The sequence below is a fragment of the Perna viridis genome, chromosome 12, assembly GCF_037379345.1.
Source record: "Perna viridis isolate PV_CMFRI_1.1 ecotype Kerala chromosome 12, ASM3737934v1, whole genome shotgun sequence".
Classification (NCBI taxonomy): Eukaryota; Metazoa; Mollusca; class Bivalvia; order Mytilida; family Mytilidae; genus Perna; species Perna viridis.
This window is the reverse complement of record NC_142456.1, coordinates 22,695,007-22,717,144: the sequence shown is the minus strand read 5'-3', so window position 1 is coordinate 22,717,144 and position 22,138 is coordinate 22,695,007. Positions and strand designations below refer to the sequence as shown.

The following is a 22,138-nucleotide window of genomic DNA, read 5'->3' as shown; positions in this document are numbered from 1 at the left end:
TTATATTTTGTTTAAAATGATTTAGTTAACAGAAATTAACATGTGGTTTTTCATATAACCCGTGTTCCTAGGAGATAAAAATTATATAGAATGCACTGTAGATTTCAAAATTAAGGGAGATAACTCTGTAAATGACACTCAAATACACTAGAATGTACTGAATTTTCAATGTTGATTATCTCCTAAGAGCAGACATTTCAGAATGAATAATTTCTCATTTCATAATGTACACCCATAAAACAACTTAATTACAAAAATAAAAATATGTAGCCTTTTTTGGGATGTATCACATTTTTCAGATTTTGCATGATTCTTACAACTACTTGATATGAGAGCATTGTTAAATGAATAGATTTTTTTGTTTTCTGATTGGTCTAAAAACTACCATCAGGTCATGTCAAATCTTAAAAATGGTTCAAATTCTCTCAAACACAATTAATTCTTTCCGCTTGCATGGTTACTCTAAAAATAGATCAATAGCAGTCATGTGTGTAATTTAATAGCGTATGGATTTTATCTGAAAACAGAAAACAAAAGCATAGTCTCACAAGCTCATGAATTCATGTATTGAAACAATTAAAGACTATCATGATTTGTCAACCCTAAAAAATGTATTATTCAACTTCCCAAGTGGAATATAGCATCATTCAGGTTGATTAATCATGATAGCGACTTATATATCAATGTCATTAATTGTCATCAATATTGCTCTGTAAACAACGTTTTACCTTAAAGTTACATTTTATAGTCATTGGAAATAACAGAAACTGTGATTCACTCTGAAATTGATGTAAGTGACAATTGTATTTAGTGTGCATTCTTTTTATGTTATATCATTAACATTTTTAGCTATTTATAGCCGATGAATAAATATACTAAACTGTATTGATACAAATTTATAACATCATGTAAAAGAGGAAGGGAATGAAATGTATTTTAGGCATCCTGTGTTTAAATGGACTTGCATTTTATATTTTGGTGCTTCACTTAAACGAAGTTCCATTTTGAATGTTTGTTTTTGTGTAAATTCATTTGCATCTATGAATTGAAAAAAAAATGTCAGGTATAATTTTTAAATGGAATCTTATGCCTTGCTCACATGTAATGAATTGATTAGAATTTATTTAATATACATTTTCCAATTTGCATTGATGATACTTTGGAAGATGCAATGTTATGCACATTCTAAAATTGTGTGAATGCAGCACAAACTGACTTATTGCATATAGCTTCTTTTTGGTATTCAGCAAATATTATTATCCATTTTAACAACAATGATACAATTTAAGTTTAGATATTTGTGAATGGAGTATTAGTTTGGTACATATAATAATATCCTTAAAACTTGCAATTAAGGAATAATAACTTTTGCACTAGTGTTCATTGAAGTCATTTATTACAGCCAATAAAACAGGGATAGAGATGGTTTTCCAATGATTGAATGACAGTTATTTTATTTGACTATTTAGAAGGATATTTAAACTTTCCATCCTACAAAGATTTAAATATTGATGGAGGACTAGTAATAGAAAGTTTAAATCTCCTTTTCCATTGTTTACTAAACTATGTGTACCTAGATGTATACAGGAATCAGGTTTTCTAGGGTCCTTTAATCAAATGAAGGCTAAATGTATCCCCAGAAGCTAATTATTTGTTAGCAGTAAATGATGCCTTTATACAAATAATAAAACCAAGTGGAGGAATAAGTGACATGAGGTTTTTTGCCACCCATGTTAAGTATGGTTCTGTCTAAAAAACAGGCAGGGGTGATTCATCATATCTCAAGATAAGTAATGAAACTGTTCAAAAATACATTTGTTACAACCTGAAAAAGAACTCTTCCTATGTTCATTTCCTTTGATCTGCTATATATCGTAAAAAAATTTTTTACTGGTTATACTGTAAAATTTCTGGCAGGAAGTTTTCCCCGTCCTTTTTTTGTAGTAGAACGTCACCAAATTTTAAGTGTTAATAACTCCAGTGGTCAACTTTCATTTGCACTCATATTGTCAGATATGGTTACTACTGAAGGATTACCAATCAAAAAAATTTTGGGATTAAGAAATGCAGGAATCACTTATCATAAGCTTCTGCCTGATTTTAAGGCAGAGCTGTACTTACTTGTACAGTAATTTTTTTTCCAAGAATATAAAACCAGTTGTGTTCTTGTTAATATATAAAATATTTAAGAATAATAAATAAGTGAACAATAGTTACATTTAATAGGTAGAGGAAACTAAATACAAATAAAATACACATAAACATATAGAAATGAGGCCAATTTTTTTGCCTTACCCCCTTGTCAGGGGCAAAAAGTTCTAAATGTGAAAACTGTCAACCCATATTTATTTGTATTTAGTTCCATTTTGTCTTTTAAATTTGGCTAATGTTCAATTATTCAATAAGCCACTTCACAATATATTATTTTTTTCTTTATAAAATATTTAGTTTTATTTTATTTCTCAAATAATGGTTGTGAATATAAGTATTTAGTATTAATCTTGCTTTAAAAATTCAAGTGTAACCTGTTTAAAAACATTGCAATACTGAGATCATTTATGACTTTGTCTTGTAGTATACAAGGACCTTATACTGCGATAATATCTTAAAACTAAAGGGGGGTTTGTCAGAATATATTCTACAGGTCAAATTATTTTTCCTCAATCCCCATTACAGAAAAAAACATAGAAAAATATAATTTTTGTTAACAAAAAATTCAATTTTAGTTCTTTTTTTTTGACTAATTTGCTACTTCAAATTTTATGAATCTAAAGTTATACATTATATCTGTTGCCAGCAGAAGCTTACACTGTGTCGTACATGGTGTTTCCCAAAGCTGTACTTCCAAATCTAACAGTCTTGTTTAGATTTTATTACCTACCTCTTTAAAGGTTTCAATTACTTCAGTGACAATATCGTCTCACGTTGTGACATAATACAGTTATTGTAGTTTATAGTCCTTTATTTCACATGTAGTTGTTTGATGAATGACAGCAGCATTTTGTCACTGTATTCTGATTTTTTGTTAGTGCTTGGTTCAGGTAGATTTTTAGTATAGTGTGATGGAAAACCTTGGGTACAATTATTCAGGGGGCTTAAAAAATTTCTGTTGTAAATTTTAAGCTTTGTACATACTTAAGTATTTATCAGGCTGTTAAAAAGGAAACATTGTGTAAATAAATTTGAAGAAACATCTTTCTGTATTTCTTTTTTCTATTTCCAGCTAGGTATGTGAGCTCTTAAGTAGCTGTCTTTGAAAGAATCATGCAAATCCTGTAATATATGAAACACCCCAAGAAAGGCTACACATTTTTAGCTCACCTGGGCGTAAGCCATGTGAGCTATTGCCAACACTTGGCGTTTGTCGTCGTCCGTTGTTAACAATTTTTCAAAACTTTTCTCCTCTGAAACTACATTACCAATTGGAACCAAACTTGGTATGAATGTTCCTTGGAGTATCCTGCATAGAACTATTGTGGGGATTTTTGATCCATCAAAAAACATGGCAGCCATTACTAAAAATAGAACGTAGGGGTCAGACAGTAGCTTTTCACATGTATCTCCAAAACTGTTAGGTTTAGCTAATTCTGACATAATAATTAAGTATAAGTGTTCCTTGGGGTATCCTGAATAGAATTGAAGTGGGGTTTTTTGATCTGTTGAAAAACATGGCCACTGTTAATAAAAATAGAACATAGGGGTCAGACAGTAGTTTTTCGCATATATCTCCAAAACCGTTAGGTTTAGCCAAATTCTTTAAATAGCTGAAATGATCCTTATTTTTAGGGCTACAAACGTTTTCAGGCATAAAATTTGTCAGACGCTTTCTTATAAGAGTTATTGCCCTTGACAGGGGAAAATAACAGGTTTTTTTTTTTTTTGGTTTTTTTTTACAGTTTTCAGCCAATGTCTTGAAAACTATGATAGATTTAGACTTTCATTTACTGAATGATTCTTGTGATAAGTCCTATCCAAGTTTTCTTGAGTCAAAATTGTTGGACAACTTCTTGCTTAATTTATTGCCCTTGAAAGGCAAAATTCAACCAGGTGAGTGATTCAGGCTCCTGGGAGCCTCTTGTTATTATTTTTTTTTTTTTACAGTTTTCAGCCAATATCTTGAAGACTATGGTACATGAAATAAACTTTCAATGGCTGAAATGATCCTTAAGATAAGTCCTACCAAAGTCTTCTTGAGTCAGTATTGTTGGACAACCTCATGTTAAATTTATTGCCCTTGAAAGACAAAATTCAATGCAGGTTGAATTGTTCAATGTGTCATAGTTTTCCTTTCCTCTTTTGTCTACCCTGGACTTGACTTTTTATGAAGAACTTGGGAGGTGTTTCTAGAAAAGCAGAGGATGCTTATCCTACCAATGAACCTGGTCCATACTTCCATTTTTAGTGGAGTCCGAGTTGCCATTTTCTTTTGTTACTCTGTATGTATTATTTTGGTTATTTTGTGTTCTTTGCTGTGTGAGTCCATGTCTGGTCTTTGTCCTTGATTACATTCTTTTGATTCGGCTAGAATCTTGATTCCCTTGATTACTCTTTTCAACTGCGAAAATTGATTCACCTTACAGAATACATGAAAATTAGTAACCATGACAATTTATACATTACAGTTTTACATTTTGCCTTCTGTTCCATATTCCCAAAAGGTTATTGTGGTTTCGTAAATTTTGAATACACATAAATATATTTCAGGTATTTAATTTTCTTGTTGGTATAAAACTTAAACTTTAACTTGGTTAAATATTTAAACATAATACAAATCTAGACCTATATCAAGCTTGAGTGTCGTGTCTGTCTAAGCTTAAATAAACTATTCAGCTACTGGGTTTGATGTGTGCTGTATCCTGGGAGACATCTATTAAAGAACAAAATGAATGGAAGTTCCATGTCTTGGATTAGTTTTAAGACTAGAACACTGCAATACAATATTCCCATCACTCTGTCAACTACTCAATTTAGTTAATATGAAAGTAGAAAGCTTAGAAAATTATATATACTGGGTTGCCAAGCTTTCAATATGAAATGTGTAAGATTGGGCAAAAGTTTGAAAGATCAAAGGAAAATGCTGCTTAATCAACTTCAATATGTGTGTGTGTGAGACTTCACAAAGTCTGTACATATCAGTTGTTCATGAGTGGAAGAATATCAGAATAATGAACAGTGAAAATAATCTCTTTTGCAAAGGTATTTGTCAACTGCATAAAAAGAAAAAAGTTAATCTATTGAAACCAATTTTTGATGAGAAATCTTTTCTTGTCTGGGTAATTTTCCCTGTTACAGAATCTCCCTGTTATAGAACATCTGTGACACAATAATTATGCACAATAAAAAATATTAAATTCACATAAGTATGTAAAACAAATTGTCATGGAGTACATTGGTCAGAGTTGAGGCACAAACCATTTTCTTCTTGAGGAGGTGCTTGCGATCTTATGTTGAGTTTGAATAATTTTTTCATGAATTAATTTTTTTGCAGCAGACCGAGTTAAAAAAAAATGTATTTGAACATCTACATTGTTAAATAATGGGGAAAATATTGAATTATATTATTTCTGTCAATGGCAGAGTAAAAACTCACATTAGCAATAATTCTATTATTAGATCTATCAAAATAATACTTTTAAAGGGAACCACTTCCGAATTTCTCATCTGAGTTTTAGCATATTCTGAACGTTTATTACCTCCCTTGGAAAAATTTCGCGGAAAATAATTCTTATGAGAAGCAATAACAAACAGAAATCATGTCAGAGCTGGATCATATACAAAACATGAGCGGTATCTTTAATGAATTATTAATGATAATAATAGTAATTATTAAGTTACTTGTACACAAAATGAAATGATTTTACACAAGTAATACTTGTTTGAAACGATATGTTGGGTTACCTTGGCTTGTGTCTTGATCCTCTCTTACTCAGTTACTGCTCCGTAGGTCGAAATTCATCTGATCTTGCCGTCCTCCTCTTTTTCATTTGGATATTGATAATATATGTTCAGAAAACCAAACGTACCAATATCCAAAATAACTATAGTGTCCATGTCATAGTGCTTGTGTTTATGATGGTTGTCAACTTCACTGCAAAATTATCACTGCAAAGAACACTGGTAGGGTCTAAAATGTGTAACCCGTACCTGTACCAACTGTTCCCTGTACCCAAATAATGTTTTGCTAAAATATTCATTCTTACGGTATGTTAAGAACTGAAAATTGCATGAGATGTGGAAAAGTCTGTTTCAATTCATTTTTCACCAGGAAAGTGATGTATATTTTTCTGATATTTCTTGTTTGATCGGTATTCTGAAGTCAAAAGGTCTAAAATGTGTAACCAGAAGTTGCCATACTCAACTATTTTTTGACTATTTCTCACTGTCCTGTCCGAAATTTACATTTTTTCTAAATTCACTAAGAAGTTAAAACTTCACCTTAAGACTTTGGATTAAGTTTTCAAAGATTTAATATTGTTTTAAAAAAAAAAGTAATTGAGTTTGAATTCCGCACTGTACCTTGCATCAATCACCATACCAGCAAAGAATGGATACAAACTTATTCAGAATGAAAAACAGTCTCATAAACAGAGTCTGATGCGATTTTGATTTATCGTCAATGAAAATTTGGATAGTATTACAATGTGCTATTGTCAAATATGCATTAAATTAGTACAGATAGCAAAACTACTGGACTTCGATTTTTGCGTACAGGAACTTGGGGTTACACATTTTGGACATTTTGAAAACAGAAAAGCGAATAAAATCAATTTTGTTGGCAAACATTTTAAAAATCATTAATTCTAGCCTATTCATCATGTCATTTTGTAAATGTATACATGTACCAACTTCCAACTAGAAATAGCCGGTACTAATGAAGAAATTGGCAAAATAGTATTTGGGTACAGGGAAAAGTTGGTACACATTTGAGACCATGCCATGAACACTGTGTCAATACTAGAACTAATAAAACAAAAAATTATAATGAATCCCAGGTCAATAGCAAATAATGTCTCTGAGCTCAAATGATTATTAGAGTAGTTGTAATCTTTTTGGATGACTTGTAGTTGTTTGTGACCCTTTGTTGTACTCCAGGACTTGGTAGTGTTTGAACAAGGTATTTGCTGATGTCGTGCCATCCTTTGGCCAAGGGGGAACATAATTCCAACCTCTTTTCTTGTAGGAGCATTTACTGCACGTTTTCCATTTCAACTATGTCTGGCTTATACTAGATGTGGTCATACTGAATCAGTTTATACTAGAAACCATAATTTCTTGTTGCCAGTATAATCAGTGGTTAGAAGGACCTACGTCTCAGAGTTATGTTTGTCAACTTAATATGTTGTATAGATCTTCTTGTAGCTGATTACACTCTTCTGGATCAAATATTGCTTAAAAATTTAGCAAAGGGGGATTCCAAGAGGAGGCCTCCACTTAATCTGTGATGTAAATAGCTCTTCAATGCCATACATGTACATTAAAAGTTTATGAATAAGGCAAGTCAAGAATCTCTGTTCATGTATTAAGTACTGTGTCCAGTAATAAATCCATATTGTTTCTGGTGTACAGTTTACATTGTATCATGTGGCTAACAACATATTCTTGAACTAGTATTTCCAATACCTTGCATTACTGACCAGTCTGTAATTTTCTGCAATGTTCTTGTCTTCCTTCTTAAATAATTTTTGTATTGTTGGTCATTTTGCATTTTTCTGTTATTTTCTCTTACCGGTAATTTCAAAACTTATTTCCTGTGAACTAGAAATCCTGAAATGTTCAAAAGAGTTCAAATAGATATGTGCTGGAATGCATTTCCATGTACCCAGTAGTTTTATTCAGTGCTCCTTTAAATAGGTTCATTTAAGTATCATGCAGAAGGTTACATTAAGTCCATATTTTTTTAAACTTTCTTAATAGTGTTAAGTAGCACTGAAGATATGAATCATGCAAAATGTGATTCATAGTTGCAAAGCCTACATATTTTTATGTTTGATATATCATTTAAAATGTTATAGTAAACAGAAATTATCATGTGAATTTTTATATTACCCTTGTTCTAAGGAGATAAAAATTATATAGAATGCACTGTAGAACTCAAAATTAAGGGAGATAACTATGTAAATGACACTAAAATACATTAGAAACTGTTGGATTTTCTATATGGATTATCTCCTAAGAGCAGACAGATTGGAATGAATAATTATACGTTTCACCATATAGACCCATTAAACAACTTGATATCATTCATTATGTCCCATTAGCAATTAAGAACCAACTAAAGTATAATTAAATGATGGTAAATATTTTTCAATGGGTATTCCATTAACTGATTTGATTACTGGTGTTTTTATCATAAACATGACAATCTGAAAGATTTTTGAAAAGTAATGAAAGTTGCTTTTTATATACTGAAATAACCATTACTGATATTTGCAATGTATTGTTAAATCCTTTAACGAGAATGGATATGGTGAATTTGTACTATTCATATACTATTCATAGCCATCTTAAAAAAAAAAAAACAAGTTTTTATGTATAGTTGCAAAATTTTGTCTGAACCCTTTCTGTGGTGTTGCTCTTTAAAATGTACATTTATAAATATTATTATATGTTAATTGTAGTTGGTGGAAATGTTTTCTGTGAGTTCCTGGAAGTATCAATTCACTGTATCCTATACACCAGAAAACTTTACCCAGCTGGAGTGTTTGAGAATAGGAAAAAGTACAGTGTTCCTGTGAAGGTAAGACTGTCAAATTGTAGCATATTGTTTACATTATAAAAATCTTAGATAATAAAATATGTAGCAATTTGTCTCTAACTTTTGATATATCTTCGGTACAGTAAAAAGCTTTCTTCCCTCTACTTAACTTTTTTTTAAAGATCTTAATAAGAAATAGATATTAAAACAGAGGTGTAGTACCCTAATCTTGATTGGTACTGCAGGGTTAATGAGCACATATGTTTGAGCTCGTTTTAATTAGTTACACAGTAAAATACCCTGTTTTATTTAATTTTTTATGATAAGGATTTTAGGTACTGTATGATGTACAAACAAAAAAAATTTGTACTGCTCCAACAACAGTAAAAGAAATTAGAAGTAGACCTACAGACCTATGTAAAATCAAGCTGGTCTATAAAATGTACAGTGCTGCATATGATGGATCTATGTTGACCAAAAATTAAGTTTCGAACACTGCAGTAATATCTGCTGTACCGTCCACTTCGCCCCTGCAATATCATGGACTGCATTATTATACTGTTTTCTTGAACAACTGTTTTTGATAGGAACAGGTTGTATCATGTAGAATGAATTGCTTGTCACCTTGTGGTATGTCTTTTTCAGATGTGTGTTCATCCTGATGTCATGTCATACATTAATAACATTGTTGATAGCATCAATTTATTGCTGAAAGAAAATGCAGTTGAGAAAGTGGTTTTTGTCATACTTAACAAAGAAAACAAAATGGCTGAGAGATTTGTATTTGAAGTTGCAAAACCATCTCAAAATATAAGGTATCCAATATGTTCATTCACAAATATAAGCAACATGATCCAAATAAAAAAACAAAAATAACTACATAACATCCAAGAAGCGCAATAGTATTCTGGGATTATTAAAAACTTAAGGTTGCCACAGGAGAACTCCAAATGAAGGTGGACTTTCTCACAATTAAAGTCATCTTTCCTGACTGAACAAATCCTTTCAGAAATTCCAGTTTTCTACTTACCAAAAGGAGAGAGGACATGATTAACAACATTCTTGTAAAAAAAAAAACAATCTTGATATCATATGTTCCATCACCTGTTGTCTTTTTTCATGAAACTTGATACAAATGTACATGATGATAGAATGTTAAAATATTTGATATTATATGATATTCTATGTGCATCACTGTCACAGACAATATATTTTCTTTCAGAGATGACAGATTTCTTTATCGACTGGAGGAGTCATTGAGAGCATTTCTGTTAAAGTTAAATGTACTAGAGTCTATGTTAAAGCCATTACCATCAGGTAATTCTCACATGATATATCTAAATTTCAATTTTATTGAATGGAGTTTGAGATCTCAAGTTTCTATTGAACAACTTGTATATTGACTGGTTCCAATATTAACTAAATACATGTACTTTTATGTCTACAATAGAACCAATGCTTTTGCAACTTGCACTTGAATGCATTTGATTTAGTTGAACCTGCATCATGAAAACTGATTTTTTCAATTTGTCATTGTTTTCCTTTGCTTTTTCGTCTACCCGGACAACTTTTATGAGCAGAGGTCACTTACCCTACAATGCACCTAGTCCATGCTCCCAGTTTTTAATGGAGTCCGAGTTGCTCATTTGCTTTTGTTACTCTGTATGTATTACTTTAGTTACTTTATGTTCTTTGTTGTGTTTGTTTATTTTCCATTTCTGGTCTTTGCCCCTGGACTACGTTCTTTTGATTTCCGCTAGAATCTTGATTCTCGGCACTCTTTTAATAAATAATCTTTCTGTGAAGACACCTACATGTATTTTTGTATTTCTACTGGTACCTTTAATCAAGTACAAATACTGTTTTGTATCATCTTTATTGCTATCTACCATGTATTCTCTTGTTTAGATTGTACATGGAGTGTCCAAGTGTACACAAGAGAATCAGCAGCAAGAACAATAGACCAGAGTCAACTTGTCAAGGTAATAGTAAATAAAGCCGATCTGGTTTAGTTTTATTTTTATACATCCTATCATGGTGTACATTTGTCCGTCATTTTAGCTGTGTTGAAAGGCAACTAAGAAAAGCTTCAAAAGATTTATCAACCAGTATTTACCTATTTTATCAACATATTGCCACAAGGTTCAAATTTTACAGGCTAGCTATTCCGGCTCTTAGAGTCTCTATTGGTCTATACATGTAAGTTATCCTATCTTTTTGATTTTTTGGATGATAAGCCAGTGTGATAAGCATTACTCCTTCCTTGTTTTGATGGCTATGTCATTTCTGCCAACTTTTGAAAATGTCTATGGGAGTTTTATGTGTGAAATAGTCCTCAGCAACCAAGAAAACCATTTCAGGGGCCTCCACATTCATGAAAGTGTTGTTTCCTGGCCTCGTCATGACAAAACAAATCTAATGCACCACTTATTTGAATCTTGGATTATAAATTGTGGTCAGTATTGCTCTTAAATTTTGGTGCCCTCATGGAGGAAAACCCCCACATATAGTGACAATCGGCAGGTATAGGCTATATGGTTCCCTTATGTTTATCCACTATTTTTACTACTAGGGTCATTGACCTATATCTATTAAGTAAAATGATGACACAATGATGCATTAATGACCAAAATTTCAGTATTTAGAAATTTTAAGCAGGACCAGTTTTTATTTCCTGCTAGTAAACAACTCATATTGAGGAAGGTAATATATCTTTGATGCAGATACAAGTCAATCTTACAAACTTCCTGTATGTACAATTGGGGTATACTTAGCCCACCACTGGCTAATTAATTTTAGTTCTGTTTTTATATGACCGGAAAAATCGGGTCATATTTTGTTATGATGTTGTCATTTTCAACTTTTTCATTTCCATCCAATAACTTCAGTTGTAGTGAACCAAATATTGTGTCGTCTTTTCCTCGACTTTCAAGTTTTGGACATCACATTAAATTTGTTACCCTGGATTTTACTTCAAATTTTTGCAGTACACTCATTTACTGTTACGGGGAAGTATGTATGGAAACTGTCCTTGCATTTGTATGAAACCTTTTCTTTCCATAGAATTTTCCATGGGTACAAGCAGATGAAAGAGAAACAATTCTAGAACATCCAAGAATAGTTCCCTTAAAAGCAGTTAATTCTGACTTCATACAGGTAACTCAGCCTTCATTTAAGTTAATTAAAACAGATTCTTAAATTTTCTTATGATTGGAAAAATATTGATTTTTATGATTAGCTCTTATACTGGATCTTGGGGATATATAGGAATCCCCCTATTTTCCCTTCTGTCCACATTCCTAGCAAGGGCAACTCCTCCTAAACTGATCATGGGATTTTGATGAAGTTTCATAGGAAGCTTGGGTATCATATGTAGATGTGCATGAAGGTACATAATTATTGTTAGTGGACTCCAAAGAGAGATAATCCAAATTAAGGGTTTTACAGGTTAACCTCCTAAACTTCTCGAGGGATTTTGATGAAATTTTATAGAAAGGTTGGGTACCATATGTAGATGTGCATGAAGGAATATAATTAATGTAGGATGACAAGAAAGGGAGATAATTTAGCAAGTGTTTTACATTTAAGTCCATTTGAGCTTGCTCACAGTATTTCTAGTTTTAATCTAAATGTCAGTACAGAAAGCTGCAATAACCTTCTATCTTTTTCAGATGCAACTGTACGTGGAAGAGAGTACAGTGAAGTGAAGACATGTTGATCTTGATAACTCCAATCCCTACAGAGGTCTGATGCGTGCTGGACCAGTTTACTTTGAAATGATTTGAACTGTGATTCTGAAACTTTGAAGTTGTTTCTGCTGTTTGAATGATATTGTTAGTTATTTAATCAGTTGAAACTAAATGAACATCTTTTTGACAAATTTTAAATGTGGAAATTGTTATCTATTGTATTATACCACAATAATGTAATTTGTTTATCTCTCATCTGGGCAAGATTGTTCGTGAGGTACCAATTTTCATGATTTTCCTGGGTTTGTTAAACCACCAAATTTGGTTCCCAACGAAAAAGAAATATTCCATTTGTTTGTATTGTAAAGTTGTCTAATCCATGAATTCAAGAATCTATAACATGATCATTTTCCCCTATACCATGAAAATTAGTACCCATGAATGGAAGTACTTCCACAGTATGACATCATTAACATTGATTGGTCTGCAGTCCGCAATTCAAATAATTCATAACTAAACAAGGGACAAATTCTAATTTTGACTTTAATCGATTATAAAATAAATTATGAGGATTGTTTTTATTTTTTTACAAAGTTATGCTTGCATAACAAACTTAGGGGCAGTTTACATTAGTTCATATACAACTTAGCGGTTAAATATTGCCATAAATATTTACCTCCGAAAGCAACCAAAAGTAACCATACAATATCCCTATATAGTATGTGCTAAAACACTGAAAACTGACTAAACAAATCCTGGTTTAGACTTAAAATTGGTTCAGTTTAGACAGGTGTTTGGTTTACCTAGGCTAAAAATACATTTGAATTGATATAAAGGGACTTTGAAAATTGTCTGGTTTAGACAGGTTTTTGAATTATTAAGAGTTTGGTTTGACGTTTCACTGTATAGTTTATGTTAAGGATGTCATTGACAACAAAATAGCATTACAGAACAAATTATTCACTTGAGGAGTGGGTGATATATTGTTATCACTTTTGTCCCTCTGTTCAATTTTTTTTTCTCGCAAATATCTGGGCTCCCAATGGATGGATTGATTTCAAATTTGATGTGTAGCTTCATATAGATGAGACATATGTTGTAAGTGCTGTCGGACATCAACTTCTTGTTTTTTGGGACTTTGCGACTTTTCACTATATGGGATGATAGAGAAAATTTTTATCACAAAAATTGCCAATAGATAGATTAATGTTCATTTGGTGTGTGGCTTCATATAGATAGGGCATATGTTGTAAATGATTTTGGTTGCTCTATGATATAAACTACCTGTAAGAGTGGAGGTACGCCTAGCAGGACAATGGAGGTATGTCTAGTAGGACAGTGGAGGTATGCCTAGCAGGACAATGGAGGTATGTCTAGCAGGACAGTGGAGGTATGCCTAGTAGGACAGTGGAGGTATGTCTAGCAGGACAGTGGAGGTATGCCTAGCAGGACAGTGGAGGTATGCCTAGCAGGACAGTGGAGGTATGTCTAGCAGGACAGTGGAGGTACGCCTAGCAGGACAGTGGAGGTATGTCTAGCAGGACAGTGGAGGTACGCCTAGCAGGACAATGGAGGTATGTCTAGCAGGACAGTGGAGGTATGCCTAGCAGGACAATGTGTGCAATTAAATGTTTAGTTTTGCCATACAGCAAAAAGGTTAATGTATGTATACTGGGAAATACTTGTGTTGTGATTCTTTTATTCTGTGTTTTTTCTCAGTTTCATTGCACTGTTCAATAACATAAAGTTTTGAGCACTTTGAAAAGCCACAAAAAAGATTTCCAGATTACTTTAATCACAAGTTCAGATTTCGTTCATTATTATGACTCATAGTCAAACAGTTTCTCTCTGGCCATCCACTTGGAGCTATAGATGGTTTCTTTCTCTAGAACATCTTTTTAACATGGCACAATGTATTTGCCTTCAGTCAGTAGTCATTACATCAAGTCAAATTGATATCTACTTTTAAATGTTGTATTGTAGAGGAGTCTGGTATGTTGATACCACATTTTGGACAACAGTAGCCTGGGTCAGCCTTGTAATTACTCTAAAACAATAAAACATAAAATATGCTTTTTAAAATGTTTAAAGAATATGCTGCATATGGCATTATTTCACAACTAAAAATAAAGTAAAATGCAGCTGAAATGATCCAATTGGATACTAAGACAAAGATAAAAGTGGTGTGTTCACTACCTGCAGTCCTTTTCACAAAAAATAAGATATTTCAATTTGGAATTTAAGAAAATAAGAAAAAAATATCTATGAAACAACCTCCTCATAAGGGGGTTAGTAATGCCATCATGACTAATGGGTTAGTAAGTTTTTCTTACCTTTTGTTACCTTTTCCGACTAACCTTGCCCCTTAGTCATGCCGGCATGACTAACACCCTTAGTAAGGGTTAGTTTTACCAATTATTTTTTTTGGTCATTTTATAAAATCAAAAATAACTCCAAATTAAAATGATACCTTATTAAAAATAAGAAATTACATTACTTTGATCCATAATGACATCATTACTAATTTTACACTTACCAATATTTGTGAAAAGGACTGCTGAATAGTTAAGTACCTATTCTGTCTCTTGACATTTCTTACTAAACCTAACCATGTATTGACATGTTTTGATAACGTGACTATGTTATCTATACTATGTGGAAGGTGTATCTGATGATCCCCAGCATTCCTAATGTTTTAAGTGTTAAAGGGCTATAACTCCTGAACAGTAAAATCAATATACCGTACCTTGACTTAAAGTTTAACACTGATATGATGTTTTATGAAGTCTCAAAAAGTTTTTTTTATCAACCAAAAATGTGATGCACAAATATAATAACAGGCAAAAAATTGAAGGAGGATCCCTAACTACCCCGATTTGTATAAATACAAAAGGAAGAAAGTTGGATATTCATAAATATGTTCATGAAAGCAATACTATGGATATTATTAAGTAGGTGTCCAGCTAAGGATCATGCAAAATGTGATTCATGGATAAAAAGCCTACATACTTTTATTTTTGATATTTTGTTTAAAATGTCAAAGTAAACAGAAATTAACATGTGGTTTTTCATATAACCCATGCTCTTAGGAGATAAAAATTATATAGAATGCACTGTAGATTTCAAAATTAAGGGAGATAACTCTGTAAATGGCACTCAAATACAATAGAATATACTGGATTTTCAATGCGGATTATCTCCTAAGAGCAGGCAGATCTGAATGAATAATTACACATTTCATAGTATAGACCCATAAAACAACCTAATTACAAAAATAAAAATATGTAGCCTTTTTTGGGGTGTATCACATTTTTCAGATTTTGCATGATTCTTACAAAGACAGCTACTTAAATATGTTGTGTCAAAAGTTTTATGTATTTGATTTCTATAGCTGAAAATATTACACAACAGAATTAACTCCATTGTACTTCTAACATGTTTCAAGAAATCTTGAACTTGTATTGACAGTATTTTCTGAATAACAACTGAATTAAGTATCATTTCTCAATATTCTAACTGGTAGAAATTTTGTATTTGTATTTCTTACATACAAGAAAGGAAATTGACCCCCAGGAATGACCCTTTATTTGATTTTACAGTGAAAACTGTTTAAACCGAACCTCTTTTGGACTTCAATATTTGTTTTTTATAGATAGGACTGGTGTTAGGTTTATGAAAGTTTAAAATACATTTATATGAATATATAAGGATATTAAATAGGGTTTGGTTTTTACAGGTTTTTCAGGGTTTGGTTTAGGCAGGTTTTTCAGGGTCTGGTTTCTACAGGTTTTCCAGGGTTTGGTTTCTACAGGTTTTTTAGGGTTTGGTTTAGGCAAGTTTTACTGTACAATTAAACACCAAACCTGTACACAGTAGTAGCAGAAGACATGTGGACAGCCAATTTCCTGAGGATTGGTGGGCCAGTCTCCACAGATAGCACATTCTGTCAAGTTCCTCTTAGCACTTAAGTCTGATGCATCTTTGGGTAGAAGTTTCCTCGAGATATAATTTTTCACTCGTTGAAAGTTAACCAAGGGCAAAACGAAGAACAGTAACTCCTAGAGTTTACAAAGTATACGTTCATAGTAAGCTTTCCACATCCAAGAAATGAAGAGTAATTTTACTACTTTTTAAACTCAAATTTATTCAAATAGACAATATTTAATATTCAATGCTAACATTATTTCACCTACCTTTGCATAGTAAGAAAATTGTACATACATTTTCACAATTATTCTGACGGTTATTAAAAAAAATTGCATGCATTTTATTTACAGTAGCTTTCCATCCTTACAAAAATAAATAGGGATCCAGAAATATACTGAAAAGAAGATGGAATACTTACAGAAAATCCATGCCATAACAGTTCTCTAGTCATAAATTCAAAACTAACCTGTAAAATAATATCATATGCAACTGATGTTTTGAAATTTCTTCTTATTTCTAAAGCTGGTAATTTTGATGGTATTGTCTCTTTAATATGTTATGATCCAGCTTTTGTTAAATGTGAGTGTTCTTTAATTGGATATCTCATATAGTCTATATTTTGTATGTTGAGGTATTCCATTGATGAGAGTTGGATATATTACAGAGAGAACTTGTATTATAGGGTGTTTATTTGTAGTTTCAGTTCATTTTGATCTTACATTAAAGGAGATGGTTAACGCCTCATCAAAATAGTTTAACCCCACCGCAGGCATGTGTCTGTCCACAGTCAGGAGGTGTGGTCATTAATGTGTCTTTGTGTTGTTATTTGACCTTTTAATTTGATAAAGATTTATTGTTCGGTTACTGTGGAATTTATTACTTTGTTATTGGGACCTTTCAAAGTTGACTTAAAGGTGTGTTTACATTTGTTGAAGATCTTTTGGTGATCTCTGTTAGATTTTTTTAAAGTGCATTTGTTGCGTTTCATTATATCTCTTCCTTTTTTCTATCCCACATAAAAATACAATGTACAGATAGTTTTTGTCTGTTTCTTCTTTCTGCCTAATAGCAGTTACTTTGAGCTGTAAAAGTTAACATCATCTGCATGTGTGTGTGTTTGTTTGTTCTAGCATCTTAACTGATGTTGAGAAGTTTGTTGTCAAGATTATTTTGATGTTTTCAGCTTATTGTGGCATTGAGGTTTTTTTCTGGTTGCGTATGTCTAAATAAATTACTTGTCTGATGCTCTGTCTATCAGGAAAGACTGGCTGTATCCCTAACAACCTCTCTATCAATGAGTGATATACTCCTTTCTGTAGAAACACTAAAAAGTTCACTAAGGCAGCAACCTTACAGGCTGTGTCGCACCATTCTATATACTTCTCAATCTGTAGGGGAAAATTTATCATATGAGTTAAGTTGTCTCCCTTGCAACTTACATTTACTGTGAAAGTACTTTTATTCATGGGTACCAAATTTCATGATTAAGGGAACAATTGTCAGTTTGTAGGTTCTTGAATTCATAAATTTGACAACTCTATCATACAAACAAATTAGAAATTTCTGGTTTGTTGGGAACCAAATTTTGTGGTTTAGCAAATACATGAAAACCACGAAAATTGGTACCACATTGGTACTTTCTGTACATGATAAATGTTTGGTGAACTTTATGGAATCATTTAGCTTTGCATGTAAAAGAAGTTTTATTTATACAAAATTCTCATCATTAAAAAATCCATCTTGGTTTTTCCTTTGTTATCAGGCAGAGCATATGATTTAGAAAAACTCATTGCTTTATGTCTGTTCTAATGAACTACTGTGAGAGTACTTTTGTTCGTGGGGTACCAATTATCATGGTTTTCGTGGGTAAGCCAGACCACGAAATTTGGTTTCCAAAGAAAAAGAGATTCCCATAGATGTGTATACTAAAAATCACAAATTTAAGAATCCACGAACTTGTATATTTTCCCTTATCCATGAAAATTAAAGTACTTTCACAATATATGTGTACGTATGGGTGTGCAAGCTAGGCGAAAATTCTGAAACTGTCATGTTTTATAAATTAAACACCCTATCCAATAAAATTAGCAACAAATGTCACTACAACCTGAAGTAATGAAAACAGAAATTCAATAATGGTAGAACCTGAGATTCATTTTTCTGTAATTTATGAGTTAGTAATAGCCTAGATACAAAATAAAAGGATGGTCAATGAGAATCTTAGACATGCACAAACTGAAAATTCATATAAATCTCTTAAAAACAGAAAGCACTTGGTTTTTCTGATGCAGTCGGTATTGAGTTCACTTTGACATCACTTGATACCTATGATGCTAATCAAATGCAACCGATTGAGTTTCCAACCTTATAATTCATTGGACAAAAGTAATTCAAGGCTCTATTGGGGGCATTGGTGTCCAAAATATTTTCAATCACATTTTTATATTCCATTGCAAATAATCCTTTATATTGAATGATCGAAAATAGCTTACTTGTTGAACCAATTAGGTAAATGAATTATGAAACATTGCACAGTGTTCACACCGTTCACCAAATAAATTAGGAATGAACAAAGCGAGAAATTGTGTCAGCTATCTTTTTTAAAGATAGTACTAGTTATACATAACTCAGATTTAATGGCATATCTCCTAAAACTGACCTTGGATCTGATCTCTGACAAACCAGCAACCTTCAAAATATCACCAAGTCTCTCTTTTAACCATGGTAACCCAATCAATATGGCAGCATACAAAATTTTCTGTCGTCTGCTGATCCATGTTGAATCTCTGTTACTGAGGTACTTTAGATTGAGGATCTTCTGGCCAATTGTGGAATCATAAACGAATATTGAAAACTGAAAAATTAAAATTAATTAACTCATCAAAAGAATTAATTCATCAATAATTATGTACACATTACTACCGGTATATATTCTGTTCTCCAAATATGGGCAATTGGGTGAAAGATGACAAATTGATGCAACTGAATTAGTACCGCACAGCATGTGTTCTCACCTTCCCCAGAAATTTCCTACCCTAAAAATGAGAAATTGCAGATGATGCTAACAAAAACACTAATGATGTCCAAGCTATTTGTGCTACAATCACAGTGTTTTTTTTTCTCAAAAGAATTGGGTACTTTCACTCATTCCTATTGAGTGTGGTCCACTCATGAAAGAGACTGAACATCACACATTGTTTTAAGAAATCCTAGATTTCAAAAGGGACTTGTGTAAGAACCAAATAGTCTTGACTGATCTATGGTTTGGATAAACATGACACAGATTTAATATGATGATAGTAGTGATTTGACTTAAGATGATGAGAAGACAGTCCAAAATCATGCTATTTTAATTTAAATTATCCAAATCCAAGGCCCATAATTTCATAAAAAAAGGAGTTAAGCATTATTACACTTGATCTGAAACCCACCAAGATATCTAAGAAAAAAGTCGCAAAAATTCTACTGGGAATCCGAAGGTTAAAAGTGTATTGCCACTTCATTGGAAAGGCATAGAAAAAGACATATTTAATTTTCATTCAATACATTATCATTAGTTCATAATGTTTGTACATTCATGTTATTTATATTTAGTTTCTTTATTTCTGTTGTTACAAGGGACTCGGACCTCTTTGAACTGATTTTTATGTCTATTTAATTGTGTAATATTTTTTCCACAGTGGTCAGATTTTAAAGGGGAGGGTTGTGATCACTTCAAAGTACTTTAACCCTTCAACCTTTTTTGTGCCTGTCCCAAGTCAGGAATTTCTGGCCTCTGTATATCTTGTTCTATTTTCACCATAAGAATATTTTTACATTACTCGAGTATAAAGGGGCAACCCTTCGCTGTATCTGTTTATAATGATGTTTTGGGGCCAGCTGCAGCCTGCCCTGTGGTGTGAGAGTTTCCTTGACATTCATTGAAGACCAATGAGTGGCCTTGAGCTGACATTTTTCATCCTAGTGGGACGTTGTCTCTTTGACATATTCACCATACCTATTCTCGTTATATGATTCACCAAAACATTTTTACAAAAGTAAGTTTATCGTGAGTCAACTTTTTATCAAACAACAAAAGTTCTTGACCTACATGTACCTTACTTATCTGAAATTGTGAATTATTTTTTCATTATGGTAGAGTTTACCCATTATACCATACCAACTTAAAGAAAAAAAATTATTAGTAAGTGAATATTAACTAGCAGTAAACAATTAAGGATTGAGACCTTATCATGAAAGCCGAAGTATATTTCATTCTAAACATAATGCACTGAAAACTAATTGCATTTAAGCTTAATCAAGTTGAAAAGCAAAGCAATTAGGCATTTAAAATGCATTGAGGAAAGTGAAAGATCAAGATTTCAATACACAAAATCCAACCATCAAACAAATTACTATGGCAGATCAAATTGTGTTTATATCTAATGCATTCATGCAATATTTGTAATATTGACCTACCAGGAATGAAAGTTAAATTTTCGAAAACCTGTAACATTAAAATTAATTCAAATGACAAATGAGTCTAAATTGTACATTGAAACAAGAAATCCAGTTTATAATTCATGTTTATTAATTCCACTATTTATACATACACTTAAAAGCATCAACAACAAAAAAGCATAGCAACAAAAAAATATATGAAAAAGGGAAGTCAAAAACAAAGATATGATAAGACCTAAAGTTATGTGTTAGAATTAGGAATAAAAAATAGTCTTAAGATATGCATATCTACACTTAATCTCTATTTCATACTTCTTTTGCAAGAAGTTTCACAAAAATCTAACAAGTGGTTTCAGAGGAGTTGTGCAGACATGATATAATGCCCACCATCCTCTTAAAATACTTCACTTGGAACCTCCAAAACAGGACTACATACAAGTTGTATTTTTTATTTCATATTTCAACACACCAAGCAGTTTAGGAGCTGTGATAACAGGAACAGGACAGACAGACTGACAGTCAAAGACATTACATTGTAACAAATGGTAACCAAGTGGCGTGGGCTATATAAAGCATTTTTAAATTAAATAACAAATAATTTGATTTTCAGTACAATTCAGCCCTATACAGGATCTTAATGTCTTTTTATTATTTCTATCAAATGTTTATATAACCATCTGTAATTGCATTCAGTTCATTTACTATATCCATGTGATATCTCAGCATCTTTGGTTATCTCCCCTGAGCTTGATACAGTAGTTGCATGCAAAATATCAATTATTTTGTGTTTTGTTTAATAAGTCATTTACAAATTACTATGGTTGAAATAACTAATACATAAGGTGTGATTTTATCAATATGCCAATAGAGGGTGTCAAACTGACATAACACGACATAAGTTTAGGTCAAAGTTCCTGCTATCTGGCAAAAAATCTATTGAACATGACCACCAACAGCTTGAGGGCAGTGATCCTTCCATCGGTAAAAACATTTTCTGAACTTTGTAGTCTAGTTTGTTACAAAGTTACAATGAGGCCATTCAACTGATATCTGAGTTTATAAAACCACTCTTCGGACAATTTTTTTTGTATGTTGATTCAGTTAGGTTTCGTATTAAGAGAAATCAAGGGAACCAGGGTTCCAACGGTAATTAAAAAGAATAAAATCCAGGGATAACAACTAGACCAAAGAAATAGACACATAAGAAACATAAAATAACCAAAATAAATATGTAACACTAAGAACATAGCATACAGAAACAAAAGTAAATGAGCAACCTGAATTCCACTACAAACTGGGAGAATGGATCAGGTGCACTGGTAGGGTAAGGCATCCTCTGCTTTTCTAAAAACTCTCACCAAGTTGCTCCTAAAATGTCACATGAAGG

The 22,138-nt window shown here is 32.2% G+C and overlaps 2 protein-coding genes across 2 annotated transcripts in view; one reads left to right on the top strand and one right to left on the bottom strand.

Moving 5' to 3' along the window:
* The first annotated feature begins 5,661 nt into the window (after window positions 1-5,661).
* Window positions 5,662-16,442, top strand: LOC148601720 (mitotic spindle assembly checkpoint protein MAD2B-like). Its single transcript, XM_088554531.1, has 7 exons — window positions 5,662-5,787; window positions 8,619-8,737; window positions 9,341-9,510; window positions 9,918-10,012; window positions 10,604-10,677; window positions 11,759-11,851; window positions 12,367-16,442. Exons 1-7 carry the CDS (start codon window positions 5,754-5,756, stop codon window positions 12,400-12,402), a joined length of 621 nt encoding a protein of 206 aa, XP_088410657.1. The 5' UTR covers window positions 5,662-5,753; the 3' UTR covers window positions 12,403-16,442.
* The window catches only part of LOC148601719 (peroxisome biogenesis factor 2-like), a 28,824-nt gene continuing 20,843 nt past the window's right edge, over window positions 14,158-22,138 (bottom strand). Inside the window, exons 4-8 of the mRNA XM_088554530.1 lie at window positions 18,971-19,165; window positions 17,547-17,699; window positions 16,730-16,777; window positions 16,248-16,442; window positions 14,158-14,431 (exon numbers count right to left, since the gene is read on the bottom strand). Of these exons, the coding sequence (XP_088410656.1) occupies window positions 14,327-14,431; window positions 16,248-16,442; window positions 16,730-16,777; window positions 17,547-17,699; window positions 18,971-19,165 (696 nt within the window). The 3' untranslated portion in view covers window positions 14,158-14,326. The remainder of the gene's footprint in view (window positions 14,432-16,247; window positions 16,443-16,729; window positions 16,778-17,546; window positions 17,700-18,970; window positions 19,166-22,138) is intronic.

Excerpts from the sequence above, each read along its gene's own strand:
- LOC148601720 (XM_088554531.1), top strand. The coding sequence starts at position 5,754 with ATGTCAGAGCTGGATCATATACAAAACATGAGCG. Across the intron at positions 9,511-9,917 it reads AAACCATCTCAAAATATAAG|AGATGACAGATTTCTTTATC; the intron begins GTATCCAATATG and ends ATTTTCTTTCAG. Across the intron at positions 10,678-11,758 it reads ACCAGAGTCAACTTGTCAAG|AATTTTCCATGGGTACAAGC; the intron begins GTAATAGTAAAT and ends TTCTTTCCATAG.